Consider the following 17,491-nt stretch of genomic DNA (forward strand, 5'->3'; position numbering starts at 1 on the left):
TGAACCAACCCAACCCGTTCCGGCGTGGAGGAGCTGAGGGAGGGACGGAAGGGGCGTCGGCGAGAGAGGGCTAATTCACAGGCGTGTTCAGCAGCGCTCCTTAGCATCCTTCGTACCATTGGATTGGAGAGAGATGAGTCGAGCCAAGAAGCGTACCAAGGTGGCAGCTCAGTCTCAGGGGCCATTTGAAGGCACATCGTCACGAGCAGATTCGAGTTCTGCATCAACATCAGCACTGGCAGGCCCATCTTCAACAACAACTTCGAAGCGACCAAGACCCGCCTCCTCTGACGAGCAGCAGCAGAGTCAAGACCCCGCCAAGCGGTCTCGCTCCAAACCCCCGCAAGACAACGACGACGTCGATGAAGACAGTGCGCAACCCTCTTCATCCGCAGCCGCACCTATCAAGCAGTCCAGACGTCGGCTACTTCGCATCCAACGACGCAATCTCGTATCCGGCGCCACGAACCCAGCAGGAGGTTATGCCTACCTACGACTGCGCGTCCACGCCAGCAGCAGCAGCAGCAACAGCATTGATGCCTCGGCGCTGGGCGAGACCTTTCGTTCCACCCTTTCTCAGCATCTCGGAGTCGTCGGCGGGGCTGTCCCCTTCGACGTGCTGAGCATCCACTCCCCGCCCCCCGCGGCGACACAAGGCACGCAGGGCAGCAGGGATGTAACGCGATCGAGCGAGGCGCTCCTACGTATTCCGTCGCATCATGCGCGTGAGGTACGGACTGCTATCGTGCTTGGTGGAGGAGCAAGAGGAGGAGGCGCAGGAGCAACGAAGCTTCGCATGTCGCTCGATGGTAGTCAGGAGGAGACGGGCAGTGTCTGGACTTTGAGACCGAAGGGGGAGGGAGGAGCAGGGTGGATCAAGAGGATGGAGGAACAATTATCGGCTGGCGGCACTGCATGAGGAATCAGTCTGCGCGATGATAAGGTCTCGAATTGCATGATATACCCACCCCCAATCTCCCCGCAGATGCCCTCAAGCGAAAGCAGTGAAATCCCTCGGATCCCTCTTGCCTCCATCACCAGGCTGTTCCACACCTCCCGCTCCACCACCGCCACCCGCGCCTCCCTCCTCAGCAGTCTCCCTTCTCTTCTCCCTTTCCACCCTCTTCTTCTCCTCCCACATCCCCCTGAACCGAGTTACATGGTTCAACCTCACGCACCAATTACTCTTGTAGGCCCGCATCGCCTCCCCGCCCGTATCGTTGACGATCTGACACATGACGTTGGCATTCAGCGCGAGGCTGCGCACCAAGAGCGGGAGATTACCCGCAGAGACGAGCACACCATTATCGCCTACAGGGGAGAAGGGCGGGAGGCCCGGACGACGTTGTAGAGAGACGAGGTAGTAGCTCGTATCGATTGGACCGACGGATCCTAGGGATACCCCGCCACGAGTGTTGGGGGAGACGACAATGTTGACGTAGTTGAACTGCGAAGGGATGGTCCCAAAGGCGTACTCCTCGCGACCGGACTCGTTGAAGACGATGTGTACCCAGTCGTTGCCTATGAGAGCCTGTGACGCGACGATGATGCGAGGAGAAGAATGTCAGCTCTGCCCCCTCCTCTTCCTTCCTTCCTTCCTCCTCGACGGCATCGCGCTACGCACCTTCTTGTGACTGTGATTCACATCCCCCTCCCCGCTCCTATCAGGCATCATAGTCGCCGCGTGGAATACGATCTGCGAGATATCGTCACTCCAGGCATAGGCGTATTTCCCGTGGAAATCATTCTCCCTATCCAGTCCGCCTGTGTACACGTCCTCTTGCCCTTTCAGCGTGACGAGATCGCCTAACCCGGCCATGAAGCGTGCGTAGGCGGGGGAGCCTTGCCTGTTGCCCAAGATCTCGCGTTCGGTCGATTGGCCTGGACCGACATAGACGCAGCCGATCTTGTGCAGGTCGACGACGGGCGTTAGGTCGATGGCTTTGATCAGGCGATGCGTTGCAGGTTCGTCTGGTAGGAGCAAGGGCGGCGTCGAAGAGGAGATGTCTGGGTAGGAAGAGAGTTGGAGTGCTACGGTGCTTGGGTCGATGGAGAACTCGCGCTCGATTGAGCGGAGAGGAGGTGGTTGAAAGGCGCCTGGTGTAGCAGACGACTTGTCTTCACCTGGGGCGGAGGACTGGCCGATGGGGAGACCTGACCCGAGGATGTCGCGCATGACGGCCGAGATACGCTCTTCGTGAGCTGCGCTGACCGCGTCGTCCCCAGTGTGAGTGCGAGTGTCCTTGTCTGTGTCGCTAGCTTGATCGCCGTCCGAAGTCGGCTGCTGCAGTCGGTACGGATCGCTATCGTTCGAATGCGCAGCTGCCGAGGTGGACGCCGTCGCAGGCGCATCGCTCGAGATGGCTCCGGAGAAGGAGGCGCCCCTACGCCGTTGCCCTCTTGGCCCACTGCCGTCGACTGCAAGCCCGAAGTGACCCGGTCCCAAGGGCTGACGTCTACGCAATCTCTCCCCGGCTCTCAGCATGCGTTTCGCCTCTTGCTCCAATGAACGCTTTGCAGGGTCTCCCTCTTCTCCCTCGTCACCACTACTCTCCTCACCATCCTCATCCGCATGTCGTCTCGCCAGATCAAAAGGCGCCGCCCTCGCCAACACGTCCGGGGCACGCAGAACAGACTTGCCCACGCGAGAAGGATCGCGATCCATCATGAGCGCAGCAACACGATCGGACCCGCCGTCTTCGTCGTCAAGCTCGTTGCTTCCGCTCGTGCCGTTTTCCAGCTTGCAGAGAAGGGCGGTCGTCCCTGAGGCGCGACGGATTACGATTTCCACCCAGCCTTCACGACGAAGCGTAGAGATGGTGATGAGGCCCTGCGGCAAGGAAGAGGTACGTCAGTAGGGCCCGCTTTGTGCTCCCTTCGCGTGTGTTGCCGCTCACCTTGCCCAGCAACCACGTCTTGCTAGCTCTCGCGTCCTTGGACAATGAACCTGCCCCTGCTCCCCCGCCAGCAGCGGGCATCGCTGCCCCAGCGGTTCCCGCGCTACCCGCAGCCTTCGACCCCAATACGACCGAATTGAGGAACGACCTAGTCGGCTTCGGCCCAATGTTGGAGTGCGTGAACCTGGCCAAGAAGTCGAAGCAGACCTCGCTGTTGTCCGGCATCCCGCCCCCATCGTTGCCGCCTTCGCTCGCCGCAAGCAGCAGTCCCCTCGTAATCGCAGGCACATGCTTGGCCCTATCGCTCAATCTAAGCGTCATGAACCACAGCGAGATGTTATAGTACGCGAGCATCATCACGTACTGCGAGAGGGCGAAGAGTGCCGGGCTCGACCGGAAGTCTTCGCGGCCGCTCGTGACGGGTGACTGGTGATACTGGATGTACTGGAGCGCAATCCCAAAGACGCGGCGATACTCCTGCTCGGTGAAATTTGCGTAGCAGGCGGGGATCTGTCCGATGGAGGCGATGAGCTCGAGGATGTGCACGCTCATGGTCATGGAGGACATGATCGTCGAGAGCTTGACGAGGATCTTGGGAAGGAGGCGCGTTACGCTCTTCTGCGCCTCGTAGACAGCGACGGATAAGGCGCGCACGCAGGGCAGGGCCGTGTTCTGAGACTTGTTGAGGCCAGAGACGAAGGAGTCGACCATCTCCTCTTGGTGAGAGCGCGAGAAGAGGGCGCGGTACGAGAGGAGAGTGGTGAGGGTGCCGTAGCTGACGGCGTAGACGTCTGATCGTTTGACGTCTTCTGGCAGAACGAGGTCTGGCATAAGCTTCTGTTGGTCGATGGACGAGCAGAGGTGTTGACGGAGCACAAGGATCTGATCCTGCGCTTTAGGGCCGCAGAAGAGGTGCTTGTTTGCTAGCTGGTGCGGCAGGAAACAGATGAGGTAGGAGACGATTTCCTGAAGCGAAGCGGGAAAAGAGTCGATGGATGTCAGCAGAGACTCAAGGTTGCCTGACTGGAGCTACCGCGCCGCAGACTCACCCAATCTCGCTCCACCTGTATTATCTTGATGTACAATGCCAGCAGCGCAGAGACGGGTAGCGGGGCAGGATGCGCATCGTCCGGCCCCTTGATGTGCGTGTGCGAGCACGTCGGGTCATCGTCGTGAATGTAAGTGTAGACGATATCGCTGCGCAGGCTCGATTCTGGCATCTCAAAAGCCAAGACCTCTGGTATCTGCCAGAGCGAAGGACTACGCGCAGACGCTGGCGGTGGCTGCTCCTTCTGCTGCTGTTGTTGCTGCTCCTTTGCTTGCTGAGCGGCAGGCTGTCGTCCTCGCGATGCGCTCGCACTGCGATCAGCGCCGTTCCTGCGTGATCCATCATTGCTGCGATCTGCCGCCCTCCCACGCTCCATGGACGGGTCTCTCGCCCGGGACTTGGATCGCTTCGCCTCACTAGCAGCATTAGCAGCAGCAGTCGTTGCCCTCCTGGCCTCACGCTCCGACCGCGAGCTAGCAGCAGCCGCCGAAGCCTCAGCCGCAGCCGCAGCAGCCGCCCTCGACTCGCTCGTCTTGAGCAGCGTAGCTGCCGCGGGCGCGACTAGATCGTCGAGATTTTCGGCTAGGAAGACACGATGATGCCTATCGGTCCTGATACGCAAGAACCACTGCAACACCACCAGCTTCGTCGTGCTGACCGTCTCCCCTCCAGGCTGGAGGAGCCCCATCAGGTCCCGAAAGAGAACCAAGCAAGCATCGCGCGCCCGCTTCTCTTGGATGCCACGATGCTCCGCCGGCCCGGCATCGTCGTAGTCGATCCAGGGAGACGCGAAGGCGATCAGATTGAAGAGGGAGATCAAGTCGAGTGCGAAGCTGGTTGCCTTAGCTGGCGGGGCAGGCGTGCGGGAGGTGGACCCTTCGGCGTTTGCTGCCGTCGTAGTGGCGGCGGGTCGATGCTCATGCGAGCCGGCCGGGGTGGCAAAGTGGACGTGAGAGGCGCCTGTACCGGCTAGGTGGTCCCTGGCCAGGCGACAGAGTAGCTCGCGAACGACATCGAATGTGCTGGGCTCGGCGGAGGATGAAGAGTCGTTGCCTACGCTGCTGAGGGCGGCCGCTTGGACGAGAACTTTGCGCATCTTTCCTGCCACTTCGACGTCCTTTTCGTCTGCTAGGCTCGCCTTTGCGGCCGGTAGGATGACTTGGCGCAGCAGAGTGGTGCGATGATGCGGGAAGGAGACGACACACTCGTAGACTTCGTCGTACACCAGCGCCATCACAGCGTGGCGTACCTCGGTGCGCGTCGTCGGTCCACCAAAGGCGGTGAGTAGGCGGTGGATGTTATCTATCCACCCTGGCGTACCGGGCATGCAGAGCAGGTGGGCGCGGTAGTAGGTGAGGAGCGCATGGCTCAGCTTCGAGGGCAGAGCGGGAGCCAGAGCAAGCATCAGAGAGCACAGACGCGGCGTCCAGGGGAGACGCGGCTCGCTGCCTGCTGGAGAAGGGCCGAGTTGCTCGGCAGGGGCGAGAGGTACACGGCTGAGAAGGTGGATGAGGGCGTGCAGCACTGGCGGCACTCGTGTTGGGGAGAAGGTGGCCTCAGTGTGGCGTTTAGCGCCGAGAGCGAGGGCGAGCAGCTCGTCCCAGTCCTCTGGCGGAAGTATACCTCCCGGCACGAGCGAAGTCGAAGCTTCGGGGCCCGGCACGAGGAGGGCTTCGACGAGCGAGATGACTTGCAGATCCACAAGGTCCGAGTGACGATCCAGGGCGCCTCGCAACGCGGGGAGTATGAGAGAGAGCGATAGGCGAGGAGCCAAAGCGTTCTCTTTGCTGGCCGCCGAGCCGCCACTCGTGGACGCCGCCGATGGCTGCGTCGAGTTGGCAGCCGTCTCCCTGGCTACAACAAGGAGCGCAAATCGCAAAAATAGCACCGCCCCAACGAGGGTGCTTTCGTCCTCTACGCTTGCCGCAGCGGGGTCGGTCAACAACGTCCTGACAACCTGAATGCACGCATTGGCCGAATGACTCCTCAGCAAATTCGCCATAACCGGGATAGCCGCCTCCTGCCAGGGTGTCAGCGTGGCTAATGACAAGGTGTTGGCGAGTGAGCTGATCCCATTCGGCGAGGACAAGACGGCAGAGACTGGCTCAAAGCCGATGATGCGGCAGAGCATCTCGCTGATGCTTGCGATCGACCCTAGAGGTACGAGACCGAACTTGAGGGCCGCGTCTAGGAGTTTGAGGACGCAGCGCACTTCGATGTCGTGCAGCTCGGAGAAGCTTGCGATAGGATGTGGCTGCGGAGGTGGGACGGGGCTTGAGGAGTCATCCGGGCGAGAGCGGCCCCGGTTGCCGTTGCCATTGTTGCCACCGGCGTGGGGTGGGACGGTGGCCAGAGAGATAGGAGCTACGGCCGACTTGTCTGTACGCGGTGCGAGGCGCGGCGTCATCGATGGCGAGTTGTTTGTGCTCGTCCCTGTATCTGGCGTTGTGTTCTCGAGCCCAAAGTACGAGTAGCCCTCCATTGAAGGCTGGCGTTGTCGCGACCGTGAACGCGACGATGAGGGGGCAAGAGCCATCTTCGTCGAGACGAGCAAGTTGGGCAAGCTGCCCCGTCGAGCAGTGGATGCTGCAATTGGCTCTTCGAGACCGCTGTCGATCGTTGGGGAGACGAAGAGCTTCGCGACGGTGGTCAAAGCTTCCTCGATGTGATCTTGGTGGATCTTGGCGAAGGAGAACATGATGATGGACGTCAAGAGGTGTAGGATTGCCTGCAGTGACCACTCTCGAGCTGAGAGCTCTTGGACAAAGGCATGGTGATCGACGCCGCCCGATGATTGGGGATTGTCGAGTATCTTTGCCATCTTGCGGAGCAACTGGACTTCGACCCACACAATGCTGAGCCAGCCGCTGAGGAGGTGGACAATATCATCGAATGCTACCACTTCGCGCCCACCTTTGGACAGACTCTCAAGGGCGCGCAGCTTGGCGTGCAGGCAGGGCAGAGCAGTGCTGGAGGGATTTTGCAGAGTAGGCTGAGCAGGTGGAAGAGCAGCAGTGATGGGTCCACGCGCGTCATAGGTGACGAGGCGGTAGAGGAGGGCGCGATCGATGGTGGCCAAGGGCTGCTCGCTGTCCAGCGACTTGGAGGATTGCGAGCCAGGCGCGCCGCTCCTCGTCTCTATGATGGCGAGCTGTGCATCGTTCGAGTACGAGTCGGAAAGGCGGATGGACTCGTTGAGGGCGTCGAGAGCTGCTTCGCGGATGGCGTCCGGTAGGACATCGTGCTGATCGCTCGCACTCTCCTGACCCTCTGCGGCGCCTTGGGCGAGGAGGGCGATGATCAAGCGCAGCACTTGACCCTGCGGCGGGGGTGGAGCTGTACTTGATTGATTGGCCGTAGCCCTCGCAATGACATGAAGTCGCGCAGCCCTCTGCTGAATGGCCTGCTCCCTCCTTGGCTGAGCAAGCGGCAGCGGTTTGAGCATCTCAATTACATGCGCCGAGAAGCTAGCATTGGGTATATCTTCATCGAGATCGATGGGTGAGGGAGGGCGAGTGGCGCCATCCTCGAACGGATTGGCGCGCGATGCAGTTCGAGCATCGATTGACCGCACATCCGTAGATGATGAGGATGAAGTCGAAGGAGCGGCAGAGAGGAGAGGGGAAGCTGCGGGACCACGGCGTGTGAGTGCCCAGACGACTTGCTGGCTGAATGTCTGCTTTGGTTGAGGAGGGCGAGTGGATTCGCTCATGACGAGCGCGAGTCACGCTGTGAGCCAGCCAGCGAGCTGATCTACCGAGATCTGACGACGCGGTAGCTGATCTTCGAGGTGGTATGCTGCGTCAACGTACTTGCGTTGCGGAGTGGCTCGCCCATATCGACGACTGACAGGACGGAAAGGGCTCACCGACGCTGGACTGACTCGACGGAACGGGAGCCCGCGTGGCTGGGACGTCTCGCCGACTTTGGCTCTGGCCCACGCTGAGGCCCACGCTGAGGCCCACGCTGAGCAATCGAGACGGTCGGCGCGCCTCGGAGACGTCGACGGTGGACTCGTGGCCGGCGACGAAGGATGGCAACGTCGGCGGCGGCAGCAGCAGCAGCAGCAGCAAGCAGCAACTTCTCTCCTGCTCATCAACCCTACATCTCTATACCGACACCCACCATGTCTTCCTTTACGGTCTCGACATCGGCAGGCTCATCGAGCGACGTCATGTCCTCGGTCTCGTCCTTCTTCTCGAGCTTCTTCCCCGTGGTTCACGCCGATGACGAGGAGGTGGGTGCGCCGCCATCCAAGATTCGTGGGAAGTAAGGCAAGTCTTGCTGACTTTTTCCCTCCTTCTCTACCCTGCTCTACAGGACTCTGGTAGCGATGACGCCGGCTCCTCATCGGAGGGCGGTGATGACGGCGGAGAGAGCGGAGGCGATGAGGACAGTGATGCCGAGGGCGGCGAGGAGGGTGGTGACGGCGGCGAGGAGGAAGAGGAGGAGGAGGAGGACGATGAGCCTGAGGACCAGATGCCCTCCATCTACGAGGCGTGCCAGGACTCAAAGGAGTGCGCTTCTGCAAAGCACCACTTCGAGGAGTGCACCAACCGTGTCAACGAGGGAAAGGGGTTCAAGGGAGAGGACTGCATGGAGGAGTTGTGAGTTCGAGAGGCGCGAGGACGATGTTGGCGATGACCAGAATGCTGACTTTGACGCTGTGGCATATTCACTTTCGCTCCCTTTTCCTCCCTCTCTTTGCCACATTCATTCACCTCGCCAGCTGTGAGTAGCAATCTTTCGAAGCTACGGCCTCCAATCGTTTCCCACACTCACACCTCTACTCCCGCCCTCCCCCGCTCACAGTCCACCTCGCCCACTGTGCCAGCGAGTGCACAGCACCAAAGGTCTTCAGCAAGCTCGTGTAGAGGGGTGCGATGGCAGACGAAGGCGGGTAGGAGGGTAGTTTGAAGCGAATACATGGACATATCATCACGTTGAGGATCAGGCTGACGGGCGGCGGTGCGGGCGTAGTGAACGGACGGCAGTGACGGAAGGCAACACGACATCTCCCTCTGACGTCTCCTCTGAATCACTACGCACTCATGATCATCTCGTCGCACGCGTGAAGAATACAAGGTGGGATTGCGAGAGCCGCAGGGCTCACTCAGTGCGTACAGTGAATCAAAGCGACAGAAACGAGGATGCTCCTCGCGCACGCTTAGACGCGCACCTTCTGCGATCCACCCTTGGCGCCCTGCTTGGAGACCTTGCTGCCCGCACCAGCGTGCGCAACGGCACCCTTGGCCTTGTTGGCCCTCCTCTCCTCCTGACGCTTCTTCTTGTCGTCCTTGCTCTTGGCGAGAGCCTGGGCCTGAGCGGCGGCACGGACCTCGGGCTTCTGGTTGCGGCGAGCGGCGATGCTGTCGAGGGAAGCACCGACAATGGCACGCTGGTGCTTGACGGTGCGGCGAGAGCGCTTCTTGGCCGTCTCCTCGGTGATGCCCTTCTTGTGCATGCGACGGCAGAGGAGAGTCCAGGCAATCTTGCGGGGGTTCTTGCGCTGGAGGAAGAGGGACTCCGACTTCGACGAGACGAAGCGGAAGGCCTGGCGTGCGAGCAACGGACGAGGTGGTAGTCAGCGTCGTGAACAAAGCCGTACGCTCGCTCCATCCATGCTCACCCTGCTGTCCTGGCGGACGTAGAGACGGCCCTTGCCAGGGTAGATCTTGGAGCCGGAGAAGGCGCACTGCTCAACCTTCATCTTGAGCTGCGAGGGTAAGATGGGTGAGACGGAATGTAGGTGTGAGTGACTAGTGGGAATGACGATGCTGCGCTGCCGTCGTCGTCGCTACTGCTGAGGATGACGATGATGCTGCCGTCATCGAAGCCGCTGCTGCGCAATTCCCATTCGCCTGCCTGCCTGTCTGCGAACCTTGCACAGAAGCCTACACTTCAACCTCGTTCTCCCACCAGCAGCGCCGTCATCGAGGCACCCTCATTCTCTCTCCGTCTCTCATCGTCTTGATCAGCATCAATGACGCCTTTGCTGAGTCGCCTCGCCCCCTGCCATCCAGTATCTTCCCTTCTTTTCCTCCCTCCGCCGTCCCTCATCTTTTCGCGGCAGCAGCGGTGGTGGCGCCAGCAGCATCATTGTCTCCAACAGCAGCGACTGATGCAGCACGCATCTGATCCTCTCTCAATTGATGCTAACCTGTTGTTGTCGAGGGGGAAGGGGATGATGAGGAAGATGGGGGATGACGAGGACGAGCAGCTTGACGACGTCGACGTCGAGGCGGACCGCCAGTGTGCGAGTCCGTGGGCCAGGCTTCGCCCCGCCCGGGTTGCGGTCTGCGATTCAAAGGCTGCACGTGACTGCGGGCGGGCGAGAGCGAGGACGGCCTCCAGGTCGGAACGGAATTTCCCGCTTCGAGCTCGCATCTCCACTCGACGATGCAACGCGGAGACGCACGAGGCTGCATACAATAGTCCATCGTTACCTCTCGCAGCATCACCACGATCAGCATGCTCCTCCCCGCTGGTCGGCGTGGGACCCTCTTTATCTTCATGTCTCTCTCTACTCGTACCTGAAGATTCCCTCGGTCACACAATATCTTATCACTTCAGAAACTGCAGCCGGCGTTGCAATCGAATGATATTGCGCAAAGAGGGGCATTCCACGAAGCAATGCAAAGAAGCAGAAGCTAGACAAGAGGAATAGTCGGCGGCATTCGTGCTCGCGCACGCTTAGAACCCATTGCTGTCGAGGAAGTCGATCTGCTGGGTATAAGCGCCCTTGGCGGTCGAGTGGAAGTTAAGACCGTGACCGGCGTTGGCGATGACGATGCCCTTGCCGGCGGAGCTAGCAGGGTAGAGCATCTTGACGGCCTGCTCTGCGAGGTTCATGCCGTTCTGGATACCAGCAGAAAGCGAGAAGATGAAGTCCTTGTCCGGGAGGACGACGAGGACAGGCTTGTTGAAGTCGGCTGCAGGGCCGGCGAGGCCGCCGATAGTGAACAGGCCACCCTGCGTCACGGCCTGCTCCGTGTTGCGCTGGAGCTTGTTCGCCGCAGCGGTTACGTAGTACGGGTAGGCAAAGTTCTGCTGACCGCTGAAACTGGTAGCGGTGACGAGATACGAGTCAGGGAGGTTCCCGAGGCGCTGCGGGAAGACCATCTTGGCCATGGTGTAGACGGTCGAGACGAGGTAGAAGGGAAGGCCCATGGTGTACGCGGAAAAGCCGGTAAGGACCAGTCCGTCAATCAAGTCGCCACGCTTCTGCGAGAGAGCGTTCGACTGGACAGAGCCGTAAGAGTGGCCGACGAGTACGGTCTTGGACCACTTGCGTCCACCAATACGGTTGCTGTTCTTGACGGCGTCGGCCACGCTTTCGAGAATGCCAACCTCGGTAGGGCCCTGCACGACGTTGTACCCGTCCTCGGGCTTCTCCGAAGCACCAGTGCCCAAGCGGTCGTATCGGAAGGTGGCATAGCCGGCTGCAGCGGCCGCGTAGGCGTACGAGTATTGCTCCTCGCTGACTCCAGGGCCGTGGAAGTTCCAGTAGTTGCCATCGAAGCCTGGACGATGTGCGACGAGGAGCGCGAGCGGAGGGGCGGTGCGGGCGGCAGGGGAGAAGGGCGTCAGAGGCGGGCGTGGGAACATCGACGCGTTCACCCGCGGCGTGGGCTTACTCACCGATACCGTGGACGAGAACCTGGAGAGTGTCATGCTTGCGGCCATTCTTGGGCTCACAAAGTACACCGCTGATCGAGAAGGATTGAGTCACCTCCTTGTTGCCTGAGATGTACGCCTGCATGAAAGGTGCAGTGTCATTGCGGACGAGTCCAGTGGTGTACTGGCGGGCGACGGGAAGAGAGCGTCAATGACAACGCCCGCCGTGATCGTTCGCGCTCGCAATCGCGCTCGTGCAACTCACGTTGACGAAGAGCTCGGTGATTTGGCTCTGATTGAGGTTTCGCGCAACGCCCATCGCCTCCTTGTTGAAGACAGTGCGGTTGGCCTTCGATTCGAACTTGTAAGTCTGGCGCTTGCAGTTGGCGTTGGAGACATTGTCGTCCTCGTAGATCAGAGGGCCGGCGGCTAGAGCCGTGGCAGCCCCAAAGACGAGTAGGGACGCGAGGATAGACTTGAAGTGCATGGTGAGCAAAGGTAAAGGGGGGAGGGGCGGCGTTGGCGATCACAGAGAGGCTGGCTGAGATCGCCCCCTCTATATAGGCCAGTCTGTTTAGGATGTGCTCAGACTGGGCGCGGCTTCTTTTCGTTTGGTTACGCCCACGTACCTACCTAGCTCAAAGCCTTTTGCATACGCCGTCGCCCGTCGCCCTCCCCGTCGGCGTTGCGGTGCGTGAGGGTCCTCGCAGTAGGTTCATATTGCTCTTACGCGAGGCCGCCTTGGGCTCTTTTGCCTGACCTCCACCCCCACGTCCTACTATGACGCCGAAACCCAGGCGTTGCGAATGGGCGAGTGTGCCTTCAAGGAGGGGCTGACTGAAGCCATCACTTTGTTCGCTTGCATCGTGATTGACCTCGCGATGATGCCGGCCTTTGACGCAAAGAGACGGGGGGACAATCATTGGCTGCCTCACCCCCGCGGTGAGAGGTCAAGGGTCGTGCTCTGTTCCGCGTCTGCGTTCCCCGGCGAATGAGTGGCCCATTCTCCACTGTCACTCACCGCCGGCATTTGGTCGACTCGATCAGCCTCGCAGCGGCCTTCAGCTTGGATTGACAGACTCAATGACGACAGGCGGTTCATCGAAGCGATTGAATATCGTGCACGGCCCTCACTTCGCCCCCCGACTTCCCCAGCATCCCTCGCGTACATGGACTCGTTACCACGAGCCGTCTTTTCCCCGTCGTCAAGTGGGCGAGCATCGCTCTTACATCAATGGGCCGAGGTGTCATGCTTGGCGGTGAGCGATGTCTGAGCAGGGTCACCGCTCTCTCGCGTCTACCTTCACGGCCCGACGTTCCATGGTTCCACGACCCGCTTGCATCGTAGAATGATACGAAGGAATGCCAATCTTCGGTCCGACGGGCGCGAACACGCACCGAGCTCCCCTCAATGAGGAGCGTGACCGTCGCCAGCCTGGGTGACCCTTGTTTCGCCGAGCTCACCATACCCAACTCGGGCAGCTGTGCCAGACTTGTCTCGCTGTACGCAAAGGACCCGGTCTGTGACACTAGCACTTGCCTGCTCGAGTGGGCAAGCTGGCCGCGCAGCTGGGCTCACCAAGGTCATTGAATCGACTATCCATCTCTTCTCCTTGCCTGGCTATGTACCCCTGCTGAAGTCATTTCGCTGCCACGTCCCGCCCGCATCAGGGGAGTGGTTGCTGTTGAGCTGCTCATCATCCGTCACTCATTGGCTCACCTGTCCTCCTCCCTCCTGCGCTGCTTCGCGATGCTCTCACTATCATCGAAAGGTGGCTTAAGCAGAATGCTTTGTCGCAAGCCTTCGCCTGCACGACGCACGCTGTCCTTGATCATAGCATAGCAACGATCACACAGCAGAGCCACGAAGTGATCATGGCCATCGAGAGTCTCGCGCTTGCTACGGGCCGCGCTTAGCCGGGGTATTGCTCATCATCACGAAGCTCAGGCGGTGCATTGACCTGTCGTGCAGAGGTTGGTCGCTCGCCGGCGGTATCTCTACGCCGCAATGAGCAATTCATGGTATTGGCTGAGTGAATAGCACTCAACGCGGCAAGCAATTACAGTGACAAGCTGCCACTTTCCTTGGCGGACACGTTGTTTGCACCGCCATGCCATCACCCCGCCTCGTTATCGCCATGCGCTCTCACAAGCCATTCAATGTTCGCCTGCGCCCCTCGCCATCGCGTCTGCCTCGTCTACCTCATCCCCGTCTCGCTCTTTCTCTCTCTTCGCCATGCTGCCGGTAGGCTATCGATCTTGCACGCTGCGCTCTGATCGCCAACTTCCCCCCAAAGGCCGGCGTCTGTCCTCCTGGCTAGTCTGGTTGATCGCGGGTTTGTCTTGGCTTGGCAGTCTTCTTCATCTGCCCCACTACCGGCGCTGACTCGACCCGCCCTTGCTCGCGCAGCTCTCTTTCCACGCAAGACGCAAGACGCACGACATCAATCGTCCGCCCGCCCGGCCGGCCGCCTGCCCCAAGCCAACCTCTTCCCTATTTCCGTCTCCAAGCGGCGGTCCAAGCGGCGACGCCGGCGCGGGGTTGGCGACCAATAATCAACCTTCGCTGCTCATATCTCCAGCTTGGATGGCGTTGAGAAGCTCCTCTTCCTCTTTTCTGCGAAGCTTGGCACCGCAATCACCTTTCAGCATCCGTACCATCTCTACAACCTCACGACGCGCCGAATCCTCTAATCCATACTGGCCCAACATGTCCGCCCCAGCCTTCGAGCCTACTCCCAACCAATCCCAGTCCAACCCCAATCTCGGGCCGGCACTCTCCTCCCTTCTCAGCCGCAACGAAGCCTTCTCCAGCAACATCGCAAAGGACAAGCCGGATCTCCTCGCTGCCATTAGCAAGGGACAGGCACCCAAGGTGTTCTGGATCGGGTGCGCCGACTCTCGTATGCCAGAGGGGACCATCTGCCAGACGGACCCAGGAGAGATCTTTACCGTGAGGAACATCGCGAACCAGTGGAATGAGAACGACGACTCTGCCAATGCGGCATTGACGTTTGCGATTGAGGCTTTGGGCGTAGAGGAGGGTGAGTCGCGCCACTGCGGAAGGAGGTGACAGCGCCAGAAGCTGACCCTATCATTCTCATCCCCGGCACCCGCAGTCGTCGTCGTAGGCCACACCTCGTGCGGTGGAGTCTCCGCAGCAATCGATGCTGCCCTCGCCGGAGCATCTGCAGGCACTCCTACCACCGCTTTGCAGCGCTACCTCGTCCCCCTCGCCCAGCTCGCTGGTGAGCTCATCAAGAACGGCACCGTAGCAGCCGATGCGCCCAAGGCCGAGTTCGCGCGCAAGCTCACCACGGCCAACGTGCTCAAGCAGGTCGAGAACCTGAGGAATAGCGAGGTAATTCAGCGCAACTGGAAGACGGGGGAGAGCACGCTCGTCAAGGGCAGGATGTGCAATAAGGTCAGGCTGCATGGGTAAGTGCGCGGCGTGCGGTGTGAGACGTGCAGCGATAGCGAGGGGAACTGACTACTCTTCGTCCCCTCCGTCCCTTCACAGCTGGGTCAAGGATGTGGCCACAACGAAGATTCACGACCTCAATGTCAGTGAGGTGCCTCCCTCGAGCTGATGCGCTGTGCGCGGGGGAATAGAGGTGGGGAGCTAGACTGTGTATACAGGACAATGTGTCAGGCTCGCCATTACAAATACATAGATGCGAACCGATGCGCGATGTACGTCAGGGTATGAATGGTTGAAATGTCGATGCTGTCGAGAGCGGATGAGGTCGCGAATTCCTAGCGCGCCAGCTTGGTGGTCTCGAGCAGCTCGTCTACGAGACTGCGTCTGCTGCCCGCTACTGGGACAGGAGGCAGCCTGGTCTTGTTCCTTGTGCCCTTTGCAGCTGGTGTCGCTGCCTGTATGCTCGCCGGCAAGGCTGCGATCACTTCTCGTGCTACCTCTTCCTCGTCCGCTCCTCTTTTCTTCCTCTGCAGCTTCGACCTCCCCTCTTGGAGTGCCTGCGTAGCCTGCGAACTTCCCACTCTGATCGGCCTTTCCTTTGCCATGCCTGACGTCGCTGCTACCTCTCCATAAGCCTCCGCTGTGCTCTGAATCCCCTCACTACACCTAGCGTGGACCCCAGCGCAAAGTCCGAGCATTGATGTGACCAAGGCGGCGAAAGTAGGAGCCGGTGGAGTGCGGAGGTGGCTCTCCAAAAGGCTGAAAGCGGTGCGCGCCCGTTGCGAGAGCTCATCGAGGGCGCAGAGGAGGGTCAGGAGCGAGATGAGATGGCGCGCAACCAGCTTTAGCGGCGGCGAGACGTCCTGGGCTTGGCTTCTCTTGGGCAGCGTTTGCAATGCGATTGAGGTCGATGCGCTGCTACCTTCTGTTCTAACGCTGACGGTCAATGCATCAAATAGTGCCGCCGAAGATCGCAGCGCCTCCTCGATGATCTTGGCCATCACTCCCATTCGCCTCCTCACAACATCACAAGGCCTCATCCACTTGGCATTGCGGAATTGCGCTCGTGACTTGTACCAGAGGCGGGCGAGGAGCTGTTGCTCTGCGGCTAAGGAGGCGTGATGGCGGAGAAGAGTAGCATGGTGGCGACGCAGTGAGCGTGAGGATATCGATGAAGAGGCAGGAGGCGTCGCCATGCTGCGATGGGAGCGGATGAAGGAAGGTCAAGGGGCGGACAGCGAACGTCGAGCTTGCCGCCGGCTCCTCACGCAGGGTCACGCGAGACTCGACGAGCGCTATGCTACGCTACGATCGCAGGCACTCGCATGATGCTTTGGATCAATCGCTTCGCAGAACACTTTTGCTCGTGCCCGCCCATCTTCCCTGATTCATTCCATCGCGCATCACCGGAAGCGAGGACCCGGGTGACGGGGCGAGGGGTGTGTTTGCGGGGTTGAGTGAGCGGAGAAGAGAAAGGTCCGAGCACTCTGTTGTTCGTCCCTCGTCAAGGCGGTCGGCCCCTGAGTGCGTCCTTGCTCCTGGTCTAGGGACGGGATTGCCTTCAGACAACCCCATGATGAGGATGATGATCGTGTCGTCGAACATTGTTGCTCATTGTCACTTCATTGTTCCCTACCTATCCATTCCACGACCCCCACCGCGGCCATGTCCTCACGCTTCGTACCCCTCAGCCTCTTCGTCCTCGTCCTGGCCCTCATGTCCCTCTACGGCGCGAAGGGTGCTCAGGCTGCCGATCCCAAGTCTCTTTTGGGCGTGGCTCGCGACACGCACACTACTAGCCAGCACAAGCGCCACCGCGCCATCAAGGATCTGTACGACGGCAGAGCTCATCACTTCCACAGCAACCAGCATCAAAGCCCAAATGCGCAGACGCATATGCGAGCGGGCAAGACGGCATCGAAAGAGATGATGGGCTGGGGATGGCAGAACAAGGTGGGCAAGTGCGGCAAGGGGAGTGATCCCAAATGGTGAGTGGGCGCACACGATGTAACGAGCGCATCGCCGCTGACCCTCTACCCTCTCACACCACAGCTCGTGGGGTCAAGAGATCACGGCAAGTATCACCCCTCGCGAGTCCCGAGCTGTCCATCAGCAGAAGTTCAGCGCCGGGCGCGTCAACCATCGCGATTCGGTCCGCGTTTACAACCAGCGTCACGGTCATGGGTCGGTAGGCGGAAAGGTCAAGGCAATCCTGAAAGATCCTATGGCGGGGCTCGCAGACTTGCAGATGAATCATGGGCTCGACTGATAGCAGATGTTGGGTGGTGAATTGCCATCCAAGGGAGCCCCGGAGGAGGTTGCGTTTATTTCCAAACTGTCACACCATGCTCAGCTTTCCAGATCATACCCGTCTCTTTCAATGCCATCGACAGCGTGTCTCACCTTCAGCGATCTGTCAAGTAATGTTAGCTCCTCAGCTCGCCGCCATCGGTCTGAGCCTCGCTCGTCTCACCCGCACGGGCGTGGACGGGACGAGGCGCGTCGTGG

General features: G+C 60.2%; 9 protein-coding genes across 9 annotated transcripts; 4 read left to right on the forward strand and 5 right to left on the reverse strand.

Moving 5' to 3' along the window:
* The first annotated feature begins 99 nt into the window (after positions 1–99).
* On the forward strand, positions 100–1,118 carry BDZ90DRAFT_230194 (hypothetical protein). Its single transcript, XM_025505380.1, has one exon. It carries the CDS (start codon positions 134–136, stop codon positions 917–919), a length of 786 nt encoding a protein of 261 aa, XP_025363915.1. The 5' UTR covers positions 100–133; the 3' UTR covers positions 920–1,118.
* Positions 1,119–1,144: 26 nt separating this feature from the next.
* Positions 1,145–7,555, reverse strand: BDZ90DRAFT_236600 (hypothetical protein; the record flags this gene model as incomplete). The annotated part of the gene is made up of 6 exons (XM_025507300.1): positions 3,947–7,555; positions 3,005–3,863; positions 2,898–2,956; positions 2,180–2,830; positions 1,625–2,062; positions 1,145–1,531 (listed from the first exon to the last, which is right to left on the reverse strand). Coding segments are annotated over exons 1-6 (5,838 nt in total), but the record flags the coding sequence as incomplete, so codon positions are not given.
* A 502-nt stretch (positions 7,556–8,057) lies between these two features.
* Positions 8,058–8,948, forward strand: BDZ90DRAFT_230196 (Non-heme 11 kDa protein of cytochrome bc1 complex). Its single transcript, XM_025505381.1, has 4 exons — positions 8,058–8,182; positions 8,266–8,552; positions 8,598–8,599; positions 8,758–8,948. Exons 1-4 carry the CDS (start codon positions 8,072–8,074, stop codon positions 8,817–8,819), a joined length of 462 nt encoding a protein of 153 aa, XP_025363917.1. The 5' UTR covers positions 8,058–8,071; the 3' UTR covers positions 8,820–8,948.
* A 117-nt stretch (positions 8,949–9,065) lies between these two features.
* On the reverse strand, positions 9,066–10,121 carry BDZ90DRAFT_230197 (hypothetical protein). The gene is made up of 2 exons (XM_025505382.1): positions 9,575–10,121; positions 9,066–9,499 (listed from the first exon to the last, which is right to left on the reverse strand). Exons 1-2 carry the CDS (start codon positions 9,653–9,655, stop codon positions 9,113–9,115), a joined length of 468 nt encoding a protein of 155 aa, XP_025363918.1. The 5' UTR covers positions 9,656–10,121; the 3' UTR covers positions 9,066–9,112.
* A 264-nt stretch (positions 10,122–10,385) lies between these two features.
* On the reverse strand, positions 10,386–11,725 carry BDZ90DRAFT_230198 (alpha/beta-hydrolase). Its single transcript, XM_025505383.1, has one exon. It carries the CDS (start codon positions 11,629–11,631, stop codon positions 10,639–10,641), a length of 993 nt encoding a protein of 330 aa, XP_025363919.1. The 5' UTR covers positions 11,632–11,725; the 3' UTR covers positions 10,386–10,638.
* An 847-nt stretch (positions 11,726–12,572) lies between these two features.
* Positions 12,573–13,227, reverse strand: BDZ90DRAFT_105280 (hypothetical protein). The gene has a single exon (XM_025503176.1). The coding sequence runs from the start codon at positions 13,027–13,029 to the stop codon at positions 12,661–12,663; it is 369 nt and encodes a 122-aa protein (XP_025363920.1). The 5' UTR covers positions 13,030–13,227; the 3' UTR covers positions 12,573–12,660.
* Positions 13,228–14,272: 1,045 nt separating this feature from the next.
* On the forward strand, positions 14,273–15,004 carry BDZ90DRAFT_217111 (carbonic anhydrase; the record flags this gene model as incomplete). The annotated part of the gene is made up of 2 exons (XM_025504302.1): positions 14,273–14,606; positions 14,682–15,004. 2 exons carry the CDS (start codon positions 14,273–14,275, stop codon positions 15,002–15,004), a joined length of 657 nt encoding a protein of 218 aa, XP_025363921.1.
* BDZ90DRAFT_277612 (hypothetical protein) lies at positions 14,869–16,318 on the reverse strand. The gene has a single exon (XM_025509024.1). The coding sequence runs from the start codon at positions 16,177–16,179 to the stop codon at positions 15,319–15,321; it is 861 nt and encodes a 286-aa protein (XP_025363922.1). The 5' UTR covers positions 16,180–16,318; the 3' UTR covers positions 14,869–15,318.
* On the forward strand, positions 16,319–17,387 carry BDZ90DRAFT_277613 (hypothetical protein). The gene is made up of 2 exons (XM_025509025.1): positions 16,319–16,971; positions 17,036–17,387. The coding sequence occupies exons 1-2, from the start codon at positions 16,649–16,651 to the stop codon at positions 17,250–17,252; spliced, it is 540 nt and encodes a 179-aa protein (XP_025363923.1). The 5' UTR covers positions 16,319–16,648; the 3' UTR covers positions 17,253–17,387.
* Positions 17,388–17,491: the final 104 nt, after the last annotated feature.

This window comes from Jaminaea rosea (assembly GCF_003144245.1).
Source record: "Jaminaea rosea strain MCA 5214 unplaced genomic scaffold BDZ90scaffold_2, whole genome shotgun sequence".
NCBI lineage: Eukaryota > Fungi > Basidiomycota > Exobasidiomycetes > Microstromatales > Jaminaea > Jaminaea rosea.